Source organism: Mugil cephalus, chromosome 5 (assembly GCF_022458985.1).
Source record: "Mugil cephalus isolate CIBA_MC_2020 chromosome 5, CIBA_Mcephalus_1.1, whole genome shotgun sequence".
NCBI classification, from domain to species: domain Eukaryota; kingdom Metazoa; phylum Chordata; class Actinopteri; order Mugiliformes; family Mugilidae; genus Mugil; species Mugil cephalus.
In genome coordinates, this window is record NC_061774.1 from 13,689,033 (window position 1) to 13,707,939 (window position 18,907).

An 18,907-nucleotide genomic window follows, 5' to 3' on the forward strand; every position below is an offset into this window, starting at 1 on the left:
TCGGTTCTTGATATGAGCCGGGAGTTCACAAACGAGAAGCGATGCTGCGCCGCGACACGCCGCCCCTGCGCGTCACGAGAAGCCAATTGAGTTACCGGGGAGACACACGCCCCTCCGCATCGGGAGCAGCTCCTCCTCCGCTCCGATCAGGCCTTAAATACGACTCTTTCGGCTCCTTTCGGCCTTCTCTACCAGTTTTAATCACTGCTAGGAGGCTGCACGGGCCGACTGCCACCTCACTTGCTGTCGCTGTTTCCACAAAACCGTCAAGTAAGACATGCTTTCAGTTGGTTTGTTTGTTTGTTTTGCTCACTTTTAATGATGCATATTTTCATATTTTTCAGAATAAGAGAGTTGAACCACTTTAACTACCTTGTTTGTTTGCAGGATTAGTCTGTACTCGTGGCTTTCCTCCATCCCCTGAGAGTGCAGCAGATTTATTAATTCATTTTAAAACTTGTGCGCGTTGCTGGAGTCGCATTTATGATTTTTTTTTTTTTTAAACTTTTCTTTCTGGCAAGTTTACTTTGAAAGGTTTGCATAGGTGAATGTCGACGTTTCCATCTGAGTATTGCTGTCAGCGTTTACTTAAGAGGCGTCCACCTCTCGTTTATGATAGTTTATTTTGTCCTGTGCAAAAATACGGTCATGCTCTTCAGTTTTCAGCCTTCACTTGGAGCTCTTTAATTCTTTCCTCTGCAGAAAGCATTGGGTAAAACAGTAGCCGACGTCTCCCAAGTGAACTATGAACCCATGCAGCACGCTGAAGGGGAAAACTTATCTGTTTTTTGAAGGCCAAAGTTCAATCATGCAAGCCAAATATTTAACTGCAGAGGTGATGCAAGAATAGCAGGATGTTGGAATGTTATTTGTGGATTACATCTTCCTCATTCCTGCTACAACGGCATCAAAGTGTTTTTCTACACACGTGTCAAATAACTTTTTTCTTTTTTTTTTGTCTTGCCACCTGTAGGATGACTCATCAGTTCCCATCACTTTCTCCGGAGCAGAAGAAGGAGCTCTCTGACATTGCTCAGAAGATCGTGGCTACAGGAAAGGGAATCCTGGCTGCGGATGAGTCGACAGGTGAGGCCCAGGCCCCCGTTATTATCCCGCGATGATGAAGGGTGTGTGTGTGTGTGTGTGTGTGTGTGTGTGTGTGTGTGTGTGTGTGTGTGTGTGTGTGTGTGCACTATAGAAACCGTTTGCTCGTGCTCCTGTTTCAAGGCACCATGGCAAAGCGCCTCCAGAAAATCAACGTGGAGAACACGGAGGAGAACCGCCGCTGCTTCCGCGACATCCTCTTCTCCTCCGGTGCCACCATGACAGAAAGCGTGGGTGGGGTCATCTTCTTCCACGAGACGCTCTACCAGAAAGCCGACAGCGGCAAGCTCTTCCCCCAAGTCATCAAGGACAAGGGCATCGTTGTTGGCATCAAGGTGAGGAGGCTGCAAGTGGAGGTTTCGCCTCAAATCGCAGCACAGCATTGGTCGCATGAGTCTTGAGTTTGGGTCTCTTGTTTCAGGTGGACAAAGGCACGGCTGGTCTAAACGGAACAGACGGAGAGACCACCACACAAGGTAAATATGGGTCATGTTCTCAAAGCACAGCTCAGAAGTGCACGTGTACAAGTTTCGTGCCTCTCGAACATTGTTTACCGCTGCTCTTTGTTTAGGTCTTGACGGCCTCTCGGAGCGTTGCGCCCAGTACAAGAAGGATGGCTGTGACTTTGCTAAGTGGAGGTGCGTGCTCAAGATCTCGGATGGCTGCCCATCAGCTCTTGCCATTGCAGAGAACGCCAATGTCCTTGCCAGATATGCCAGTATCTGCCAACAGGTGAGTTTATAGTGATTTCTTTTGTTGTTGTTGTTGTTGTTGTTTTGACAAATATATTTTGTTGGCTATGAGACGTTAATTTTGACATGCGTTCACCAGAATGGCCTGGTGCCCATTGTGGAGCCAGAGATCCTGCCCGATGGACCCCATGACCTTCTGCGATGCCAGTATGTGACCGAAAAGGTTTGTACATGGCACACACAAAAAAAACAAAACAACTAAAAACATAATGTGATGTATGTTGAGTTATGGCCACCATTAATTCTGTCTGCTGCCCTTTAGGTGTTGGCAGCTACATACAAGGCTCTGTCTGATCACCACGTGTACCTGGAGGGCACTTTGCTGAAGCCCAACATGGTCACTGCCGGACACGCCTGCACTAAGAAGTACACCCCTCAGGAGGTTGCTATGGCTACAGTCACCGCTCTGAGACGCACTGTCCCCGCTGCAGTCCCTGGTGCGTGCCGCAAGGTTTTCCCCTCGTTTAAAGAGGGCGGTTTTAGAGAAGCTGTGCGCAAATTGCATGTTCTCTTGTGTCTTTTCAGGCATCTGTTTCCTGTCTGGAGGGCAGAGTGAGGAGGAGGCCTCCCTCAACCTGAACGCCATCAACCAGGTGCCCCTCCAGCGCCCCTGGAAGCTGACCTTCTCCTACGGTCGTGCACTCCAGGCTTCTGCTCTTGCGGCCTGGCAGGGCAAAGCTGCCAACAAGAAGGCCACACAGGACGCTTTCTGCAACAGGGCCAAGGTACGCCCCGCACGTCATCAATGACATTAACACTTATCAGTTTGTGGCTGTGGACCGGACTGTATCTGGCATTACCCAACTTTTTTTTTTTTTTTTTTTAACTGTCTGGTAAATGATTGATGCCAAGAAGCGTTTTGTCTGTTTAGTCGTGCGCTAATGCGGCACAGGTATCTTGGCTGATCATTAACGGTCTGATGTGACTTTGTCCCTTCCGTTCCTCCCATCAGATCAACAGCCTGGCTTCCAAGGGGGAGTACAAGCCCACCGGAACAGCTGACCAATCCTCCATGCAGTCTCTGTACACCGCCAGCTACGTCTACTAAATTCTGTGAAAAATGAAACGGCTACAGAAAATACAGAAAATGCACATGGACCAAATGTGACGGTCTTCTGCTGGGTGTCCCTCATTCCTGCATCACCGGCAGAAGACTGACGATGTTGAACTACTGTTTGTGTACTTAATGAAATAAATGGAAACCCCAAAATGGTTTTGGTTCCCTGCACTTCTTTTGGGTTTAGGACATGGGAGCCTGTCACAACTTTAGACATAAGGATGTCAAGAGGTTCCCTCAATAGGAAAATAATGGTGGTGCAGATAGTTAAGTGATGTTAGTTCACCTCTGAGACTACATCCCTTCATTCAATTCAATGGGTTATATCTGACACCGGTTCCCAAGTTGTACCAGTTATGTCACAAATGTGCTGGATCAATATGATTTCATGTATGTGACTATATGGAACCAAAACTCCATACTCGGATGATGTTTTGAAGAGAGAAGACATAAATCCATCCTCAACAGATTTATTTCAACATTCCTTCAAAGGTGCAAAGGACTCATCCATTAAAAAAAAGAGAAGCCCGTTCAAACAGTTGAACAAACAACAATTGCAGTATCTCAAGCTCATAAGACAAAAAAGTAGCAAAACATTTGAATAAATGCTCATTTTCGTATCTACTACTGTCACACACAGATACTGTTAATATCCGATTTCCATGTGTTTCAGGACTGTACGATAAGAAGCTCAGTGGTGTTCATTATGTCTTTACAATTAATAACAGGTTACCGTCACAGATTTCTTTAATAATGGAAGATGTTACTCATAGCAGTAACCTACCAGTAAGAAACACAAGGTTAGCTGGTTTACAGAAAGTGTCAACAGTCGTTTATAGAAATTCAAAGTGGCAAGGATCTGATTAAATACTTTCAAATGTCCGATTTCCCAACATTGAAGGGATTGTTGAATATACTGTACGTAAAATATACAAACGTGACCTTCTGTCTGACTTTATCTGTGTTAACTGACATCACACAGATGTGATAAAACAGTTCCACATTGTTTTGCTAATACACACCAGGAGCTGAAATGAAGCGCTTCACTAGGACCGTGCAGCAGGTCCACATCCATCAAGCCTGGCTATAGATTAGTGGTTACGACGTTGCTTTAATAAACGTCTGTAAAATAGAATTCCTGACATGTATTGACTGAACAAAAAAAAAACAAATAAACCTTTATTCGTAAAAAAGCTTTAAAAAAGCAAATAAATGTGGTTCAGTAATGCAACATTTTTTCATTTCACAGGACAGGGCAACTCAAGAACAAAACAGTGTTAGTAATAATATAGTGGAGAGTACAACTTGAAAGGGTTGACCTTAGTTTGCGTCGTTCGCCGGTGGCGGGATGTGCTGGACAATAATCTGACGAGAGAAGGCAGTGAAAGGATGAGTGACACACGGCTAAAGAACTTTATTATTCACCAGATATCACTGTGATGTGACCGCATCAGGCTTCTTCTGACTGCTGATGTGTGTTTCAGAGGGCTGCATTTGTCTCATTGGTTTGAAAGTGACCTCTGCTATGATTTTTCGAAAAATTGCTGGATTGTTCTAATTTGGTACAGTATGTTTAATATTATGTATCTATATGTATATATATATTTAAATGTTATTTGATTTGAAAACGTAGCCATGGTTTTCTTTTACTTTTTAAATTCTGCTGTTAAAGGTCCCAGTGAGGCCTTTTTTTCAACTAAGAATAAACAGGAAGAAATTTACAATTTAAATGGTGAATGGGGAGTTCATCAGGGATTCTTTAAATGAACCTCATATCATGTTAACTCTGAGGGACCAGTGGTGAGCTTTTCTCCCTCCGTGTGACCACCACAGCTCAGAATAACACCTGTAATTCAAGGCAGCACACACTAAAATAGTTGTTGTGTTCTTCTCTGCAACGTGGGATGTTCAAAATGTATCTTGAAAGTTACAACTTGAACACAGGATGTGTAATTGTTTGCTTTTTTATGTTGTTGTTTTTTTTCAAGAACAGACCAGTTTTGGATGACGTATCAATAAAACATTTTTTTTTGTAAATATATTACCTGAGTGTGTGTGGATTTTAGTGCAAAACGTGCGATGGTGGACAAGAAGATGAGGAGCCCCAACACACACACAGAGGATGCTAACAACACGCCTTCAGTCGCAAATACTGGTGCCTGCAGCTTTGGAATGAGAGAGAATGAAGTCAGACACACACAGTTAAAACGCACGCCATCGGAAAAAACAAAAACGTACATGTTGTAACTCACCAGGTTGTCGGAGGACCGGTAGGGGTAGTGTCTAAAGGCGGTGAGGCAGATTATCCTGTAGCAAATAGAGACTAAGATTCCAAAGACGGAAACCACATACATGGCCAAACTCACTGTCACCTGGTAAAGACCAGTTCGACAAGAATGAAACGGTTATTCAGTTAAGAGGAAACACTGCAGACAACTTATCAATGGGATACACAGTCACCAACTACCTACCATCTTCTTGGACGGATGTAACTCGGTGTAGATCGACAAGATTCCACAGCAAAGGAACTTTGAGAAGCAACCAAAAACACAGATCATCACGTAATGTCCCCTTGATGTCACCAAAAGTACATTTTAATGTGACTTAGAAAGCTTAGTAAAGTAAAAAATTAAGACATGTTACGTCATTTTGTTAAATATATCGCTATTTGCTCATTTTGCACACAGTTTTGAAATTATTCACACCAGTCTGTAAATAAGGAAACATGCCATCAGCCAGGCAGCATAAAGACTTTATCTACTACAACTTACTACTAAAATGTTAACAACTTAGCAAGTTAGACCTTCTGAGTTTTTTCCCCCCATTTTTCCAATTATTATGGATTAGTCAGTACGAGCGCATCTGATGGTGCTCGGGAGATTTTGCAACCTGCGAGGATCGTCAGTGTTTTTGCTAAACTACGCTAACAGGTCGACGCTGGCCACTGCGTATGGACAACGGGTGAGCGCACGAGTGAGTACATTTCCCACGTGATGTGTTCCCTTTAGTTTTCTTAAACTCATGTCATGTACCAGAGCTCCAAGCCAGAAGGGTATGTAGAGGTCGAATGAGGTTTTCAGATCCTGACCAGCCAGCGGAAATCCCATCAGCACCTCAGCGCAGCCGAAGATCACTATGACAATCTGGATAGGGGAAGAGCAAGGCTGGATTGAAGTGTTTACAGTGTTATAGTTTACAGCAGCCTTGTATGTGTGTGTGCGTGCGCTTCTCCTTCTATGCACTTATTCACTACTATTTTGATGTTTTACCCCGAGACTCCTGGGCTCTTTCTGGACGAAGCGATACAGAGGCTTGCTAGACATCAGCATGTCGTTGCCCGCTCCTTCAGTCCTGTCTTTCTCTGCCTTTCTCGCTCTGGTCGTTGACACAGTAGCCTCCATTGCCAGTGAGCGATAAACAGTGTGTTGGCTGTGTGGGTGGGTGGGGGGGATGAGTGGGGGGACACAAAACAAGAAGAAATCTAACCAGACATCCTCTCTCCTCAGATTTATCAACAGACAGAACAGTTGTGGGGCAGCACAGTTAAATTACACGATCATGATTGTTAAAAAAACAAAAAAAACAATGACTTAAGGGAGGCATAGAAGCAGATAAAAACACGGCCTACCTTGGTTTTTATTGCAGAGGAACTGTGGGAAACATAACAGTGCGGGAGTGTTGAATGTGGAAAGAGGAAGTGTCGAAATTTGAGACAGTTTTTTTTCCCACCAAGGGGAGGAGCTGAAGTCTTTTTTTTTTTTTTTGTTTTGCGCCCGAAGCTCTTCCTCAGTACAATGAGGGTACTGAGTCCGCAAGTAAAAATGTAATTTGTGTGAATGTCAAAGGGGGAGGGGGTGCGTTCATGCCAAAAGATGATGACAGAACAATTAAATGGGGTCAGAACTATCTCTCCTGGAATCGGCTGCATGCCCTCATCAAGGAAACACTTGGTCTGGCTTGTACATCAGGCTAAATCTCATCTTTTCTTTAAAATCCTAAAACATGTAACCATGGTAGATCTGTGTTGTAAATGCCCCTCCTGCGCAGATTTAAGTTTACTTTGCACAGCTGACAACAAAAAATCTAAATGTGTGCTTCTTTGTACAAATATTAATGATCAAACCGTTTTTCTTTATAAGACACAGATAACAGTTTCACTTTTCTTTTACCCCATCTCAAAAGATGGGACATGGATCAGAACCAGACCAATCAATCACATCTTCTTTCTTGTGAGACCAGTCAACAAAGCCAGTACTGGGAGAAAACAAGATCGAACATATCTTAACTCACATTTGTATATTTTTTTATTTTTTTATTATTATTTAACAATGCATTTAATGAATTTGTAAGCATGATTTATTATTGACAAGAAACCCATGATAATTGTAAAATGTGTCATAAAAAATGAAAAAAAATAATAAACCGTCCTTCTGCATCACCCTCATTTTATAGCCGGTCAGATAAACATCTGGGCGTGCAGCTGGAGCTTCAGTTTGAAGAGCAAAACACACACCAGTGTCTGAACAGAAAAGTCAAAATGTTTCTCAACATAAATACAATTTCAAGTACTTTAACTATTTCGTGATACACGATGGTTTAAAAATATTCCCTAGTTACACATTAAAATACCAATAAAAACCTTCAAATACAAAGTGACTACCTGTCTTTCAGCACGAGTCAAAATGAAACAAGTCGTCATGTATCCTCAGATGTGTTCTTGTTGCCCATGTAACACACGAGCTCACATTCATGTTTAATCCTGATTTACTAATGATTCAATGAAGACAATCATACTTTATGAACATTATTGTTAATGGGTCAGCAGGTGTTGCTCCAGGAGGTACGTCGCCCTTCGTCTCATCTCTCCTTCCCCGTTGTACTGAAGGGCTTCCAACAGCGAGAGCCCACCTTGCCGCACAAACTCCTCTGCCACCTGAGGGAAAAGAAAACCTCATCACCTCACACTGGGATGGCTGGTACATGTGGGTTTGTTGCATGATGTAATGCCTGATTGGTGTGTGTGCCCTCGTTTACCTGTGAACCACTAACTACCAGCATGAACAGGACGTCCAGACTCAGGGTCACCACTTCTTGGTCGGCCATCTTAAGCGTGGCACCGAGCGCAGGCAGCAGTCCGAGCCGCGCCAGCTCAACACAGAACTCCTTTTTCTTGTGGGCAACATTTGCAAGGATCCTCAGGATCTAAGAATAAAAGGCAATCAGAGATCAGAGTGTCCTCCTACGACTGTCTGAGAGCACAACAAAAAGCAATGACAGCTCGCATTCACCATGGTGTTGATGCCTCGTGAAAACGGCAGAAGCTGGATAAGTCCTGGGATCATGTTGAACGTCAACAGAGCAGAGCAGAATTCATTGGAGTGAGCTGGAACAGAGGATCATCAGAAACCAAAAATCACTTTCTCTTTTTTTTTTTTTTTCACACATGCACAAGAGAAACAACAAACTGAAAATGAAATAGTTCCACAAACTATACAACTAAGGCAATTCAGCTACAGGAGATTACTGTGGAGTGTGCAGTGATGCGTCTGTGTGCCTGCAGTCTCACTGATGCCTGCTGGTACTCACTTCAATCAGTTGTGGAGTCAAAGAAACGGGTCAAACCTGTGAGGTTGTTGAGGACCCAGACAGTCTCTCTGGCTAATCCGGGCCGGGTGTGCAGGTATGCCTGAACTAGTGCACACAGGGAAACCACGAGATGGACATCACCCACTTGAGTGATCATGTCTTTGACTGGACAGGAGGACAGCAGGTTTCCCACACATCTCAGCAGAGGACAGACAAGCTGGAGAGGAATGTCATAGTGAGCGATATTTTTTTGTGTCCCACGTCAGAAATTTTTATTAGCATCATTTTTCACTTTTTCCTTAAGATAACTGATGTCTTAACAATAGTCTTAAGATTTTTTCAATGTCACCTTTTTTAATATCAAAGGCAAGTCAACATTCAGTCTTATTATAGGATCCAAGTTTCTAGTTTGAAGCAAAAACTACCATATGGGCAGAATAATTCAGACAATTTCAGTTTTCTTCAGTAACTTTCAAGGATGGATTTTTCAGAAACTCGTACTGAATTCTATGTTTTTGTGCTGGAAAACCTTTAATATCGAGGCGTCCTTGAAAACAACCACTGCTTACAACCGCATCAACACACCATGTAATTTCTACTTCTTTTTTTTTTTTTTTTTTTTTTAAATGAATAAAAACTAATTGTTTGTCTGATTCTTGGCAACCAAAGTAAGAGATCTTGAATAATAAGGCATATGTATTAAAACTGGACAACCAAAAAAAAAAACAAGAGTGCAACTCTCTGTTTTTAGTTGATTTCCTTACCAGCTCCATTCCTTCGTCTTTGTTTCCTTCAGCCACAGCATCACCTAGTGAGACTAAGAGGGAACTGCAGTGCGACAGGGCCCCTCGAGCTAACAACTCTGTGTTATTATCCTTGGTGCTGATAAAGATGCGAGATTCAATAAATGATAACTATAAATATTAGTAGCAGTAATTTACAGTGCAATCACATACAAGAACAAATTAAACATGGCTCCCACCTGCATGTGAGGTAGTGCAGACACCATGCACACTCAATGGCGGGGCCCAGGCCAAATTTTGGGTCAGGTGTCAGGACTGACAATAAGTGTGAGGGTAAACTTGAGGCCAGGACCATCCTGAAAACAACAGACATCTGTGTTTTATTTAGGCAAAGCCTCACTACTGAAATTACTTCAACATTTCTGAGAGAACACAGCAGAGAGACAGAAATGATGAACCTGTGCATGACTAGTACTTTACTTACGGGATTATCTTCTCTGCTGCATCTTTGGTCTGGAGGAGCTGAGAGAGGGTGAACCCCACAGCTTCCACTACTGCAAGGTTATGTCTCTGGCTCTGGAGAGATACACATACAGGGACACCTTATCCTCCAAGTCACGTTGCGTTTTGTGGCGTATTGTCATGTAGAAAAAACTTCCTGTACCTCCATACAACCGGCCAGAGCTGGTATGATTCCCTGAGCCAGCAGCTTCTCTCGTACAGCCTCATTGTCTGGGCATATGTTACCCAGTGTGTAGAGACACAGCTCCTGTGTACAGATAAAAATAAACACACAAAAATTGAAAATCTTCTCATAACTGTAATATTACATGAACCGTCTGATATGAACGGGCACTCACTGTGAACTTGGTGCTCTGGCCAGACAGGTAAGTTAACAGGTAGGGGGTAGCAGGCAGACAGGCCAGCGCCATGGTGGTGTGGGGAGAGTGAGACAGCTCATGAAGACACCGGACGGCCTGCAGACGGCACTGAGCATTAGAGCCAGTGAGGAGGCCGACCAGCAAATGCATACTGTTCTCCTGCCTGTAAGGAAAGACAGATTCACACAGACAGATATACAGAGGAAACGGTGATAACATCATTTAAACTGATTTGATGTGCAGACGCATGTTACTGTCATACTTGATGAAGGTGAGCTGTGCCGATGGGTCGCGCAGAGCTTTACTCAAGGCTTTCAGGTGGGCCTCCTTCTCCGGCCCGCTGTGCTGAAGTTTATGGAGCAAACCGACCACATCCTGCTGGAAATCAGACATTGACACGTCGCTTAGATCTTTTATTTAGTGAACCTGACCACAAATCATCAATCGTGGCGTCTGCGACTCACCTGTTCTCCCGGGGATGTGTCCATGACATCGGGCTGCTCTTCATCTTCATTCAGCAGGAGCCTCTTGCTCACGAGCTGCCTGTCTCTGCGGGCCTGTCTCAGTGCTAGAACAAATAACACACAAGACAATTATCATAATACTTTGTGTCTTCACTTGAAGACACAGCTGCCATGTTGTCAACGGGACTATGAGTGAGACACTCATGGTGAGGAAGCATAGAAGCTGGAGGAATTACTATAAATAGATACTTCATTTATCCCGAGGGATGTTCAGGGTCCACTTTACTAATGACTTTATTAATGACAGAATAAAGGATACCAACTATTACAATTTCTGTATTAAACAAAATAGACACTGGTGGCTTCTCGAGACTCTCGCGAGAATTCAAATCTCAGAAGGGGCTATCTAACAAGTAGAGATAGATGTCTTTTATACGCAGCCTATGAGACAGATGAAGACGCACAAAATAAATACATGCAGTGGATACTATAGAGACCAGCTGTCAATACCCTTATTCACCATCTTCAACATCTCGTTCTGTAGATATAGTTTTATAGGAGTTGGGAGTTTAGGTCGTATATTTTAGCGACCAAAACAGAATTAAACAAGCTTTGGAGACCTTAGAAGAGCTCACACATAATGTGCTGATGTTAGCTTGTTGTTACCATTTCAGCATCAATCTGAGGTAGCATTTCTGTTATATTTTCCTAAAGTCAGCTAGTTCACGTTTCTGTTAAAAGTAGCTCACCTCGGTCATGCTGCCGCCTCTTCAGCCTGAGCTGATCCAAACTGTCGTCCGGGCGTCCAGCTTTGTGCCGAACTTTGTTTAACCTCCACATTTTACGATTTCATGGGTAAAAACGAGCCCAAACAAAACATCTAAATGTCACTTATCTCAGTCAAAGTGTAGCCATGGTAGCAATAACCAATCCACGGACGTATTCATTCTTCTTCGGGGTTTGTAGCTTCGCCTCCTTCAGCTGAGCGGCGCCATCTAGCGGCAGCCCCCAGCAGCGCAATTTGCAAAACACAAGGCTGTGCATACAGTCAATGGCATATCTATGCTCCCTCAGCAAAAAAGACACAGCCGATTAGTCAAACTATTGTTTAATTTTAGTTGAAACAATCATGTACAATGCGTATAGTTTTACCAAACATTTAAAACTTTTGTAAAAATCATACTTCTCCCACACATAGGACCCTACTCCCAACTCCATAACATATTACACTGAATAAATATTAACGCTGGTCAAAAATAAGTTTATTTCTTGTTTTGTTGTTGTAGGTTTAGATTTAAAAACAGCGGAAATACCTAAGACTGTGCTTAAAGAGACTCCATTCAGTCACTGGCAGGTTTTCAAATATCATACACTACCTGAAACAACAAGTTATGTTTTTACAGAAACATACCATTAAAATGGCAAATGTCGTAGACATCACTCAGTAGAAAAGACAACTGTGTACATTAAACTAATGAAAAAGATAAAATATGTACCAAAATAGAAAACTCTGTTTCTCTTTACAGTTTTAAGTAAACCTTCTAACCATGTTGATGATTAGAAAAAGGACAGAGATGAAATTTGTTGTCTTCATCCTCTGGTTGTGCAGGGACGACAAGTCGAACATGTTCATGACTCTTTGCTCTTTGACGATTTCTTTTTCTGTGAAAAAGTGTAGCAAACACAATTAGGTCAGGAATAGTTTAACAATTATAAATAAAAAGAAACTGGTCACTCTTTAAACAAGCATTAATTATGGCTATCTGATAAGATGGTGATACCTTTTTGTGGGTGTCACTTGAGTCTGTGTGGGGAGTTTCTGGTGCTGGGCCATCAGGGACAGAAGCAGCAGGATCTTCAACTGTTTTTAATTTGCTTTTCTCTGAGGGAATGACAATGTCATGTTAAAAAATCAACATCCACACTGCAGCACACTGCAATGATTTCTGAGGGTTATGTACTCACTCTTCTTCTTCTCTGTTGGAGGACTTGTTTCCTCCAGGTCGGGTGGAGGCTGTGGCTCCGTATCAACAGAATTCGTTTTCTTTTTCCTTGTTTCTTCAGTAACCTGGTCTGGCTTCTCCTCTTCCTCTATCTGCTCTGTATTTTCTTCACCAGGGTCCTCCCTTTTCTTCTTCTTTGCTTTCTTTGCTTTAACTATTTGCTCCTGAATTTCCTCACCATTAAGAGTCTCTTTTTTCCTCTTCTTCTTCTTCTTCGTTTCCTTTTCTTCAGATATCGGCTCTGAATTTTCACAGTCTTCAACAACAGTTTGCTCCGTATTTTCTTTTGCCTCTTCGAATACCTGCTCCAAATTTCTCTCACAGTCAGCCGTCTTTTTCTTCTTCTTCACTTTCTTCTGCACAACGTTTTCCTCTGAATTTTCCACACTGCCGGCTGTCGTTTCATTCTGTACTATCTGATCTGTGTTTTCTTTTGCCTCTTCAGATAGCTCTGAAATCTCTTGACTATGGCTTGTCTTTTTCTTCTTTACTTTTTTTTCTTCGGGTGTGGGCGGTACATTTTCCTCACTCTCATTTTTGTCCTTTTTCCTCTTCTTCTTGGCTTTCTTTTCATGCGCTAGTAGCTCTGATTTCATTTCATTTCTTTCACCGTCTCCTTCTGTCTCTTTCTTTTCCTCCATGCCTGTATCGGTGCCCTCTTGCCCTGAGACTCTAGTCTTCTTCTCTTTGATGTCTTCTTCTTTTCCTTTCTCACCTGGCTCGTGCGCATTCCCCTCCACGTTATCCTCACTCGCCAGCTTCTCCTTCTTCTTCTTTTTTTTTTTCGCAGGCTCAGGCGTCGCCATGTCTGTTGTTTTAATTCCTCTTTTCTCCGCCTGTTTCTGTTTTGAAGGGGACTGAGTGGGGGGTTGCTCTTGGCTCACGGTGCCAGGGGGGGTCACAGGTGGCGTATTTTTTGACCTGCTCTTCCTGGGCGTACTATTCTTTGTTGGCGTCTTTGTCACAGCTTTCCCCTCTTCTTTTTCATTCTTTTCAACCGTCCCGTTATTCTCTTGAAGCTCCTCTTTTTCCGTCTTTGCAGGAGTCTTCGCAGGAGTCTTGGCCCGGGGTTTTCTGACTCTCTTCTTGGGTTGGGGCATAGAGGCGTCCAGAGCGTTGATGGTGTCCATCTTGGCTATGTCCGCCTCTGTGTGCAGAGAAAACACAGTGAAGACATGAGCAAACTTGGCTAGGCGGCACAGTGACGGGCAGGTAAACAGCGGCTGTATGACATCGCTGTTTTCCATGGTTGTTCATGGGTGGCGCTGTCCTGTTTGGTGGTTGTCCTTCTCTCTTTAAGTGAAAGGACTCAGCTTTCCCTGATGTTTCATCTCCCACTATTTCCTGCTTTTTCCACACCTTTTGACATTCTGTCTAACATGAAAGCACTTCCTCCCTTCCTCTACTAGATGGAGTCCTACGATACATTTCAATTATTTTTGTGCTTTGTATTTGGATATTATGGCACATGGGGGGTTTGTTCAGTTCTAAAGAAAGTGGTGAATGAACAATGGATCTGGTCTGATTATCACAACTGCCTGACCTACATTATTCAATCTGACCACAGTCATTCTGCGCAAATGTTTCCATACACCTGTGTAAAAACAGCTTGTGAAACTATTAGAAATGTCATGTTTCATCACCACTTCCACAAAACCTCCTACCACTTTTGTTTTGACTGTCATCTCCCGCGGTTTAGCACCTGAGGGGAGAGTTGGTGTCTCCAGCTCTTTGTCTCAAGGCTTAGCTTCTACCATGATGAGAGCATACAGTATCGCCAAAGAAATGCAGCTGCTCAAGAATCAAGAATCAATATCTCCAGGCATCACTCAATCCCTTCACCTATCTGGACTGAAAACTGCTCGTTTGGAGGGTACATCCTCCTCCCTCTGCACCGTCAACTGTCGTTTCTGATTTAGCTCATCTTTCTTCTGAAATAATACTACTGGGTGATTTGAATCTTGACTGGCTTGGTATGAAACATCTGTGCATTCACCTAAACCTCATACAATTGATTTCTGCTCCAACAAGACCTGATCCAGCTAACCTTGAGAAGTCGACTTTATCGAACCTAATTTTAACCAATAAGCCACATAATTTTAAAGTCTGTGGGGTTCTCTCCCTAGATTTTAGTGACCACTGCCCAATTGCTTGTGTCAGAAATGTTAAGCAGGATAAATCAAAGCCTCGATCCACGACTCCTAGGTCTTTCTGCACCGATTATTGTTGATGTCCTACTGCACATTTTTAATTTGACTCTTTCAACTGAGCTTATGTAGTAACTCCTCTACATAAAGGTGGACCTTCAGATAAATTAAATAAATACCAGCCAATCTCACTAATCACTCCCTAATCTCATTAGAGCGTCTGATAAGTACCAGAGTAGCCTACTTAAGTATAAGAACAGGACCACTGTTATTTTCTTTACATATTAATGATTTTAACGATGGTATTAAAAACAGCTTAATTAATATGTACACAGATGAGTCAGTCATATAGTACTATAAGTATCTGGGCATCTGGATTGATGACAAGTTGTCTTTTAAGCAGCGTGTAGCTTTTAAACAAACTGAAGCCTTTATTAACATTCTTTTACAGAAACAACTCTTCCCTTCCTCATTATTGTAGGAAGCAAATCGTGCAAGCTACATTTTTATCAGTATTGGACTATGGAGATGTCATTTATATGCATGCTTCTCCTGCTACACAGTTTATCATGCAGCAATTAGATTCATTACTGGTGATGAGTTCATGACCCATCACTGCCAACTCTACCAAAATGTCGGCTGGACTTCATTGACTCTAAGAAGAGAACAATGTTGTTTGCCGTTTACTTATAAGGCCTTTCTTCACAAACTACCTGTTTATCTAACATACGTACTTACTTTTAAGTTCAGTTACTCCACTCATGCTCACAATCCATTGGCTCTTAATATCCCAAATGTTCGGACTGAGGTAGTAAAGGCGTACATGTACTTTTTTTTTTAAATGCCTTACTCTCTATGATTTGCCTTGCTTTATGTATATGTTTATATTGTATGTATTGTATATTGTACTGATGGATTGCATCATTGCAAAAAAGAGCTTGCTCTAAATTGGCCCTCCCTGAACAAATAAAGGTAACTAACTTCCGACTAACTTTGTCTAGCATTCTCCCGATCCTTTTCATTTGTCCACATGAATGCTGAATGACGCACTCAGCAACTCTTTTTTTTTTTTGTTTGTTTGTTTTCAAACACACACCCCTACCTGTCATCTGCAGGACCAGCTTCTTCCACTTCTCCACATCCAGACTGCTGTCAGAGTCTGAATCATCTCCACCGGCGGCCACACCCTTGTCTGCTGTTTTGGTCCTGGGCTTTTTCGGCTTGATTGCAGACTTTCCTTCACTCTTTTTCGTTTTTGCCGGAACAGACTGAAGAAAAGAAGAGACAACCGCATGCTTAGTAACGTACAAGAGTGGCCAGGAATGAGGACTAAATAAAAGCTCACCTTTTTTGCAGGTTTATCGTTCTTCTTCTTCTTTGGTGTGGTCTGCTTGGCTGGAAAACATGAAAAGTGCAAATGTTAAAATACAGTTAAATGCACCACCCCACCTTAAAGATTGCTGCTATAAGCTTCATTTAGTCAGACCAGCAGGAAGGAATAATAACACAGCACACAGTATATACATAGCCAATATTTATACACTATATATAAACCAGAAATGCTCTAAAACACGGATACAAGGTTGAAATGATACACAGAAGGAAAAACTAGACAAAATAAATTGGAGACAAACTAGGAATGAAAAGTAAGAGAATTCATCTGAGGACTGCTGGGATGTTCATAGCAGCACCAATTAGCACGGATCAAAGGTTCCTCTTTCTAAACAGTGCATCTAAAGTGCATTTCAAATAAAGAACCTTTAGTTGCTCTTCCTCCTTTTGAGTTGGAGTGTTTGGTTGAGTCCAGCTGTAATTTCTTTTTGGCACTTCTAGAGAATAAGAACAAGAAGTTAGTACACACAGTGGTCAACCAGCCAATACGTTTAATTTCATAATTTAATTTCATACGCACTTCGACCACGAACTGTATATGTCCAGTAACGATGCTGATATCTTTGTCTCATCCTGCAGAAAATAACAGTTGAAAGCAGACCGAGCTTTTAAGTTTTACAGCACATTTTTTACATTTTCCAGTGAAACAACAGTGTGGCACATTACAACAGTTAATAATGATTTAGGTATACTCTAGTGTGTCTATTCAGCTTCAGTTTCACACCACATTTACTATATAAAAAAAAAGTCTCACCAAACAGACTACTTGGGGTAAAGGGTGCTTCAGCTAAGTATTAGTTCACTGGTGCACATAGCTATGTAGTTATATTGAGCGCTTTGCTATTTTTATTTTTTTTGCTTTCTTCTGTCAAATGTGTTAACTTGGTGTGTTAACTTTTTTACACTTCACAAAGAGATGACACGCGTAGGCTTCTAGATTTCCATGACCTGGATGACTGAGAACCTTCACAGACATACTGCTTAGGCTTTTAATTTCCACTGTGTACATCGGCCATACCCTGCACCATGAGATCTTAAACATTCATTAATTTGGGTCGGTGAATTAAAAAGTGCTTGATCGCATGTGTTAGCCCTGCCATAGAGTGGCGAACTGTCCAGGGTGCACCCACACACTCAATGACAGTTGCTAGGCTCCAGCTCTGCTGTGACCTTTTCGAGGACTAGCAGCCACAGAAAATGAATGAATGAATTGATCTCATGTACAGTTAAATGGGTTAGTGGCTTGTGTAAAATGCAACATGGCTCATGACCCCACATGCATGAACAAGGCTTGATGTAAGTACCTCGACTGTAAGCGGAGGACAAGCTGAACAAAAGTGGCAGCAGAGGTTAAAAAAAAAATCAGGCACGCCTACTTCTCTTTGCAAAAACTTGCAGAGCTTCCGGCTGGTGCATGTTTGATCAAATCTCTAAATAACAAACAAAGGTGGGCATAGAGTATATTTATTCCTGCGAATAGGGTCCGTGTTTCAAGTGTATATTTGAGACCAAATACCACAGGTAGGACTGCAATACAACCTAGAAACAACAGTTGCATATTCAGTGATGATTCTCATACATGTACACACATTGGTTTAAAGTGTAGTTTGGTGGACTACAATAACTTCTCCACATCATTAGACAAACTGTTACAAACGTGTTGCCTCTGTCAGTGCATGCAGCGTTGCGTGTGTGTATGTGTGAGGTAGTACAGTGTTGACCTGTGGGCTGTGCCTCTGTAGCTCATCTGCAGCTGAGTGGAAACCATGCTCCTTCAAATGGTGGTAGATCAGATGGAGCAGCTCGTGCTTTGATGCGTTCACAGACATGTTCGACAAACGGAAACGACGGCGACGACTAAACACGCAGCACTAACAAACGCAGTATTTTCATATCAAGACTGACCACATGATACACACAACTAGTGATTCTGTAGCCCGCATGTTTCTTAGCACGTTGAACTTCGAACACCGGAAGTGATTCCGTTTTCCGCCGCAATGCACCATGGGAGCTGTAGTTCCTTCCTTCCTTCCTTTCTTTCTCTTTTTTTTTAAAGTTAGTCAGTGTCAGCTATGTTTCATTCAAGTCAAGCATTGGCTTAAAATTGTTAATATTAAACAGTTGTTTCATAGATTTTGCTATTTTTTGTTAACATAGCTTTTTATTGAAATTATTGTTGTTTCAGCTGTGTTTTCAATTGCTCTTTTTTGAGTAGTACAATACTCCAATAATAGTCAGGGTGAGGGTTATATTTGCACAGCTCTCTCTCTCTACATATATATATAAAAAACATGTAATGTTGATTTTGCAACATGCTGGTGTTACTGGAAGCTTTAGCTATTGTACATGTCATTACACAATACTGGCTTTACACGAAAAATTACGATACAAGCGTGCCACAGTGATTGACTCAGAGCAAGAAGCTTCTTGGTTTCGCTGCAGAGCTTCCCTGTTCTTACTGTGTCTAAATTTGCTGCAGATTTGCATGAGTTTGAATGGTTGTATGTTTTTCGGCCTGACCTGTGTGTGAACTAGCGACTTAAATGCAGACTGTGCCCCCACCTCTTCCCTAATACTAGCCTTTATATGACACAGCTCCCTTCCTACAGAGTTTGTGATTATGGATACCCCATAAATGGCTGGATGACTGAACATGACGTGGCTGTGCAGCCGGTGTTGTTAGCCTTTCTCTCTGCATCTCTTTCTTGTTCTGCTCTCTGATTTTAGCCAGCTTAGTCTCAGTTGCATATCCTGGTCCTGGAAGGAAACTTGAGATGT

The 18,907-nt window shown here is 42.3% G+C and overlaps 3 protein-coding genes across 5 annotated transcripts; 1 reads left to right on the forward strand and 2 right to left on the reverse strand.

Annotated features, from left to right (window-relative positions):
* Positions 1-108: 108 nt before the first annotated feature.
* On the forward strand, positions 109-3,066 carry aldob (aldolase b, fructose-bisphosphate). Its single transcript, XM_047584550.1, has 9 exons — positions 109-270; positions 974-1,086; positions 1,228-1,439; positions 1,526-1,580; positions 1,676-1,836; positions 1,936-2,019; positions 2,119-2,293; positions 2,382-2,581; positions 2,809-3,066. The coding sequence occupies exons 2-9, from the start codon at positions 975-977 to the stop codon at positions 2,902-2,904; spliced, it is 1,095 nt and encodes a 364-aa protein (XP_047440506.1). The 5' UTR covers positions 109-270; position 974; the 3' UTR covers positions 2,905-3,066.
* A 4,119-nt stretch (positions 3,067-7,185) lies between these two features.
* On the reverse strand, positions 7,186-11,547 carry tmco6 (transmembrane and coiled-coil domains 6). Of its 2 annotated transcripts, none has more exons than XM_047584549.1 (12): positions 11,337-11,547; positions 10,588-10,691; positions 10,386-10,498; positions 10,103-10,286; positions 9,907-10,011; positions 9,727-9,818; positions 9,482-9,598; positions 9,264-9,381; positions 8,536-8,716; positions 8,202-8,296; positions 7,948-8,115; positions 7,186-7,846 (listed from the first exon to the last, which is right to left on the reverse strand). In XM_047584549.1, the coding sequence occupies exons 1-12, from the start codon at positions 11,425-11,427 to the stop codon at positions 7,724-7,726; spliced, it is 1,491 nt and encodes a 496-aa protein (XP_047440505.1). In that variant the 5' UTR covers positions 11,428-11,547; the 3' UTR covers positions 7,186-7,723. The 2 variants fall into 2 exon arrangements, with proteins under 2 accessions (XP_047440505.1, XP_047440504.1); XM_047584548.1 differs by having other exon boundaries at positions 10,386-10,501; positions 11,337-11,545.
* Positions 11,548-11,678: 131 nt separating this feature from the next.
* Positions 11,679-18,109, reverse strand: LOC125007765 (neurofilament heavy polypeptide-like). Of its 2 annotated transcripts, none has more exons than XM_047584547.1 (8): positions 17,851-18,109; positions 16,650-16,702; positions 16,496-16,563; positions 16,083-16,132; positions 15,840-16,005; positions 12,553-13,737; positions 12,369-12,469; positions 11,679-12,249 (listed from the first exon to the last, which is right to left on the reverse strand). In XM_047584547.1, exons 1-8 carry the CDS (start codon positions 17,956-17,958, stop codon positions 12,217-12,219), a joined length of 1,764 nt encoding a protein of 587 aa, XP_047440503.1. In that variant the 5' UTR covers positions 17,959-18,109; the 3' UTR covers positions 11,679-12,216. The 2 variants fall into 2 exon arrangements, with proteins under 2 accessions (XP_047440503.1, XP_047440502.1); XM_047584546.1 differs by having other exon boundaries at positions 16,496-16,566.
* Between the last annotated feature and the right edge of the window lie 798 nt (positions 18,110-18,907).

Excerpts from the sequence above, each read along its gene's own strand:
- aldob (XM_047584550.1), top strand. The coding sequence starts at position 975 with ATGACTCATCAGTTCCCATCACTTTCTCCGGAGCAGAAGAAGGAGCTC. Across the intron at positions 1,087-1,227 it reads GGCTGCGGATGAGTCGACAG|GCACCATGGCAAAGCGCCTC; the intron begins GTGAGGCCCAGG and ends TCCTGTTTCAAG. Across the intron at positions 2,294-2,381 it reads TGTCCCCGCTGCAGTCCCTG|GCATCTGTTTCCTGTCTGGA; the intron begins GTGCGTGCCGCA and ends GTGTCTTTTCAG.
- tmco6 (XM_047584548.1), bottom strand. The coding sequence starts at position 11,427 with ATGTGGAGGTTAAACAAAGTTCGGCACAAAGCTGGACGCCCGGACGAC. Across the intron at positions 9,819-9,906 it reads CTCTGGCCGGTTGTATGGAG|AGCCAGAGACATAACCTTGC; the intron begins GTACAGGAAGTT and ends GTATCTCTCCAG. Across the intron at positions 7,847-7,947 it reads TGGTAGTTAGTGGTTCACAG|GTGGCAGAGGAGTTTGTGCG; the intron begins GTAAACGAGGGC and ends CTTTTCCCTCAG.
- LOC125007765 (XM_047584546.1), bottom strand. The coding sequence starts at position 17,958 with ATGTCTGTGAACGCATCAAAGCACGAGCTGCTCCATCTGATCTACCAC. Across the intron at positions 16,703-17,850 it reads TACAGAGGCACAGCCCACAG|GATGAGACAAAGATATCAGC; the intron begins GTCAACACTGTA and ends TATTTTCTGCAG. Across the intron at positions 13,738-15,839 it reads GCTGGTCCTGCAGATGACAG|AGGCGGACATAGCCAAGATG; the intron begins GTAGGGGTGTGT and ends CTCTGCACACAG.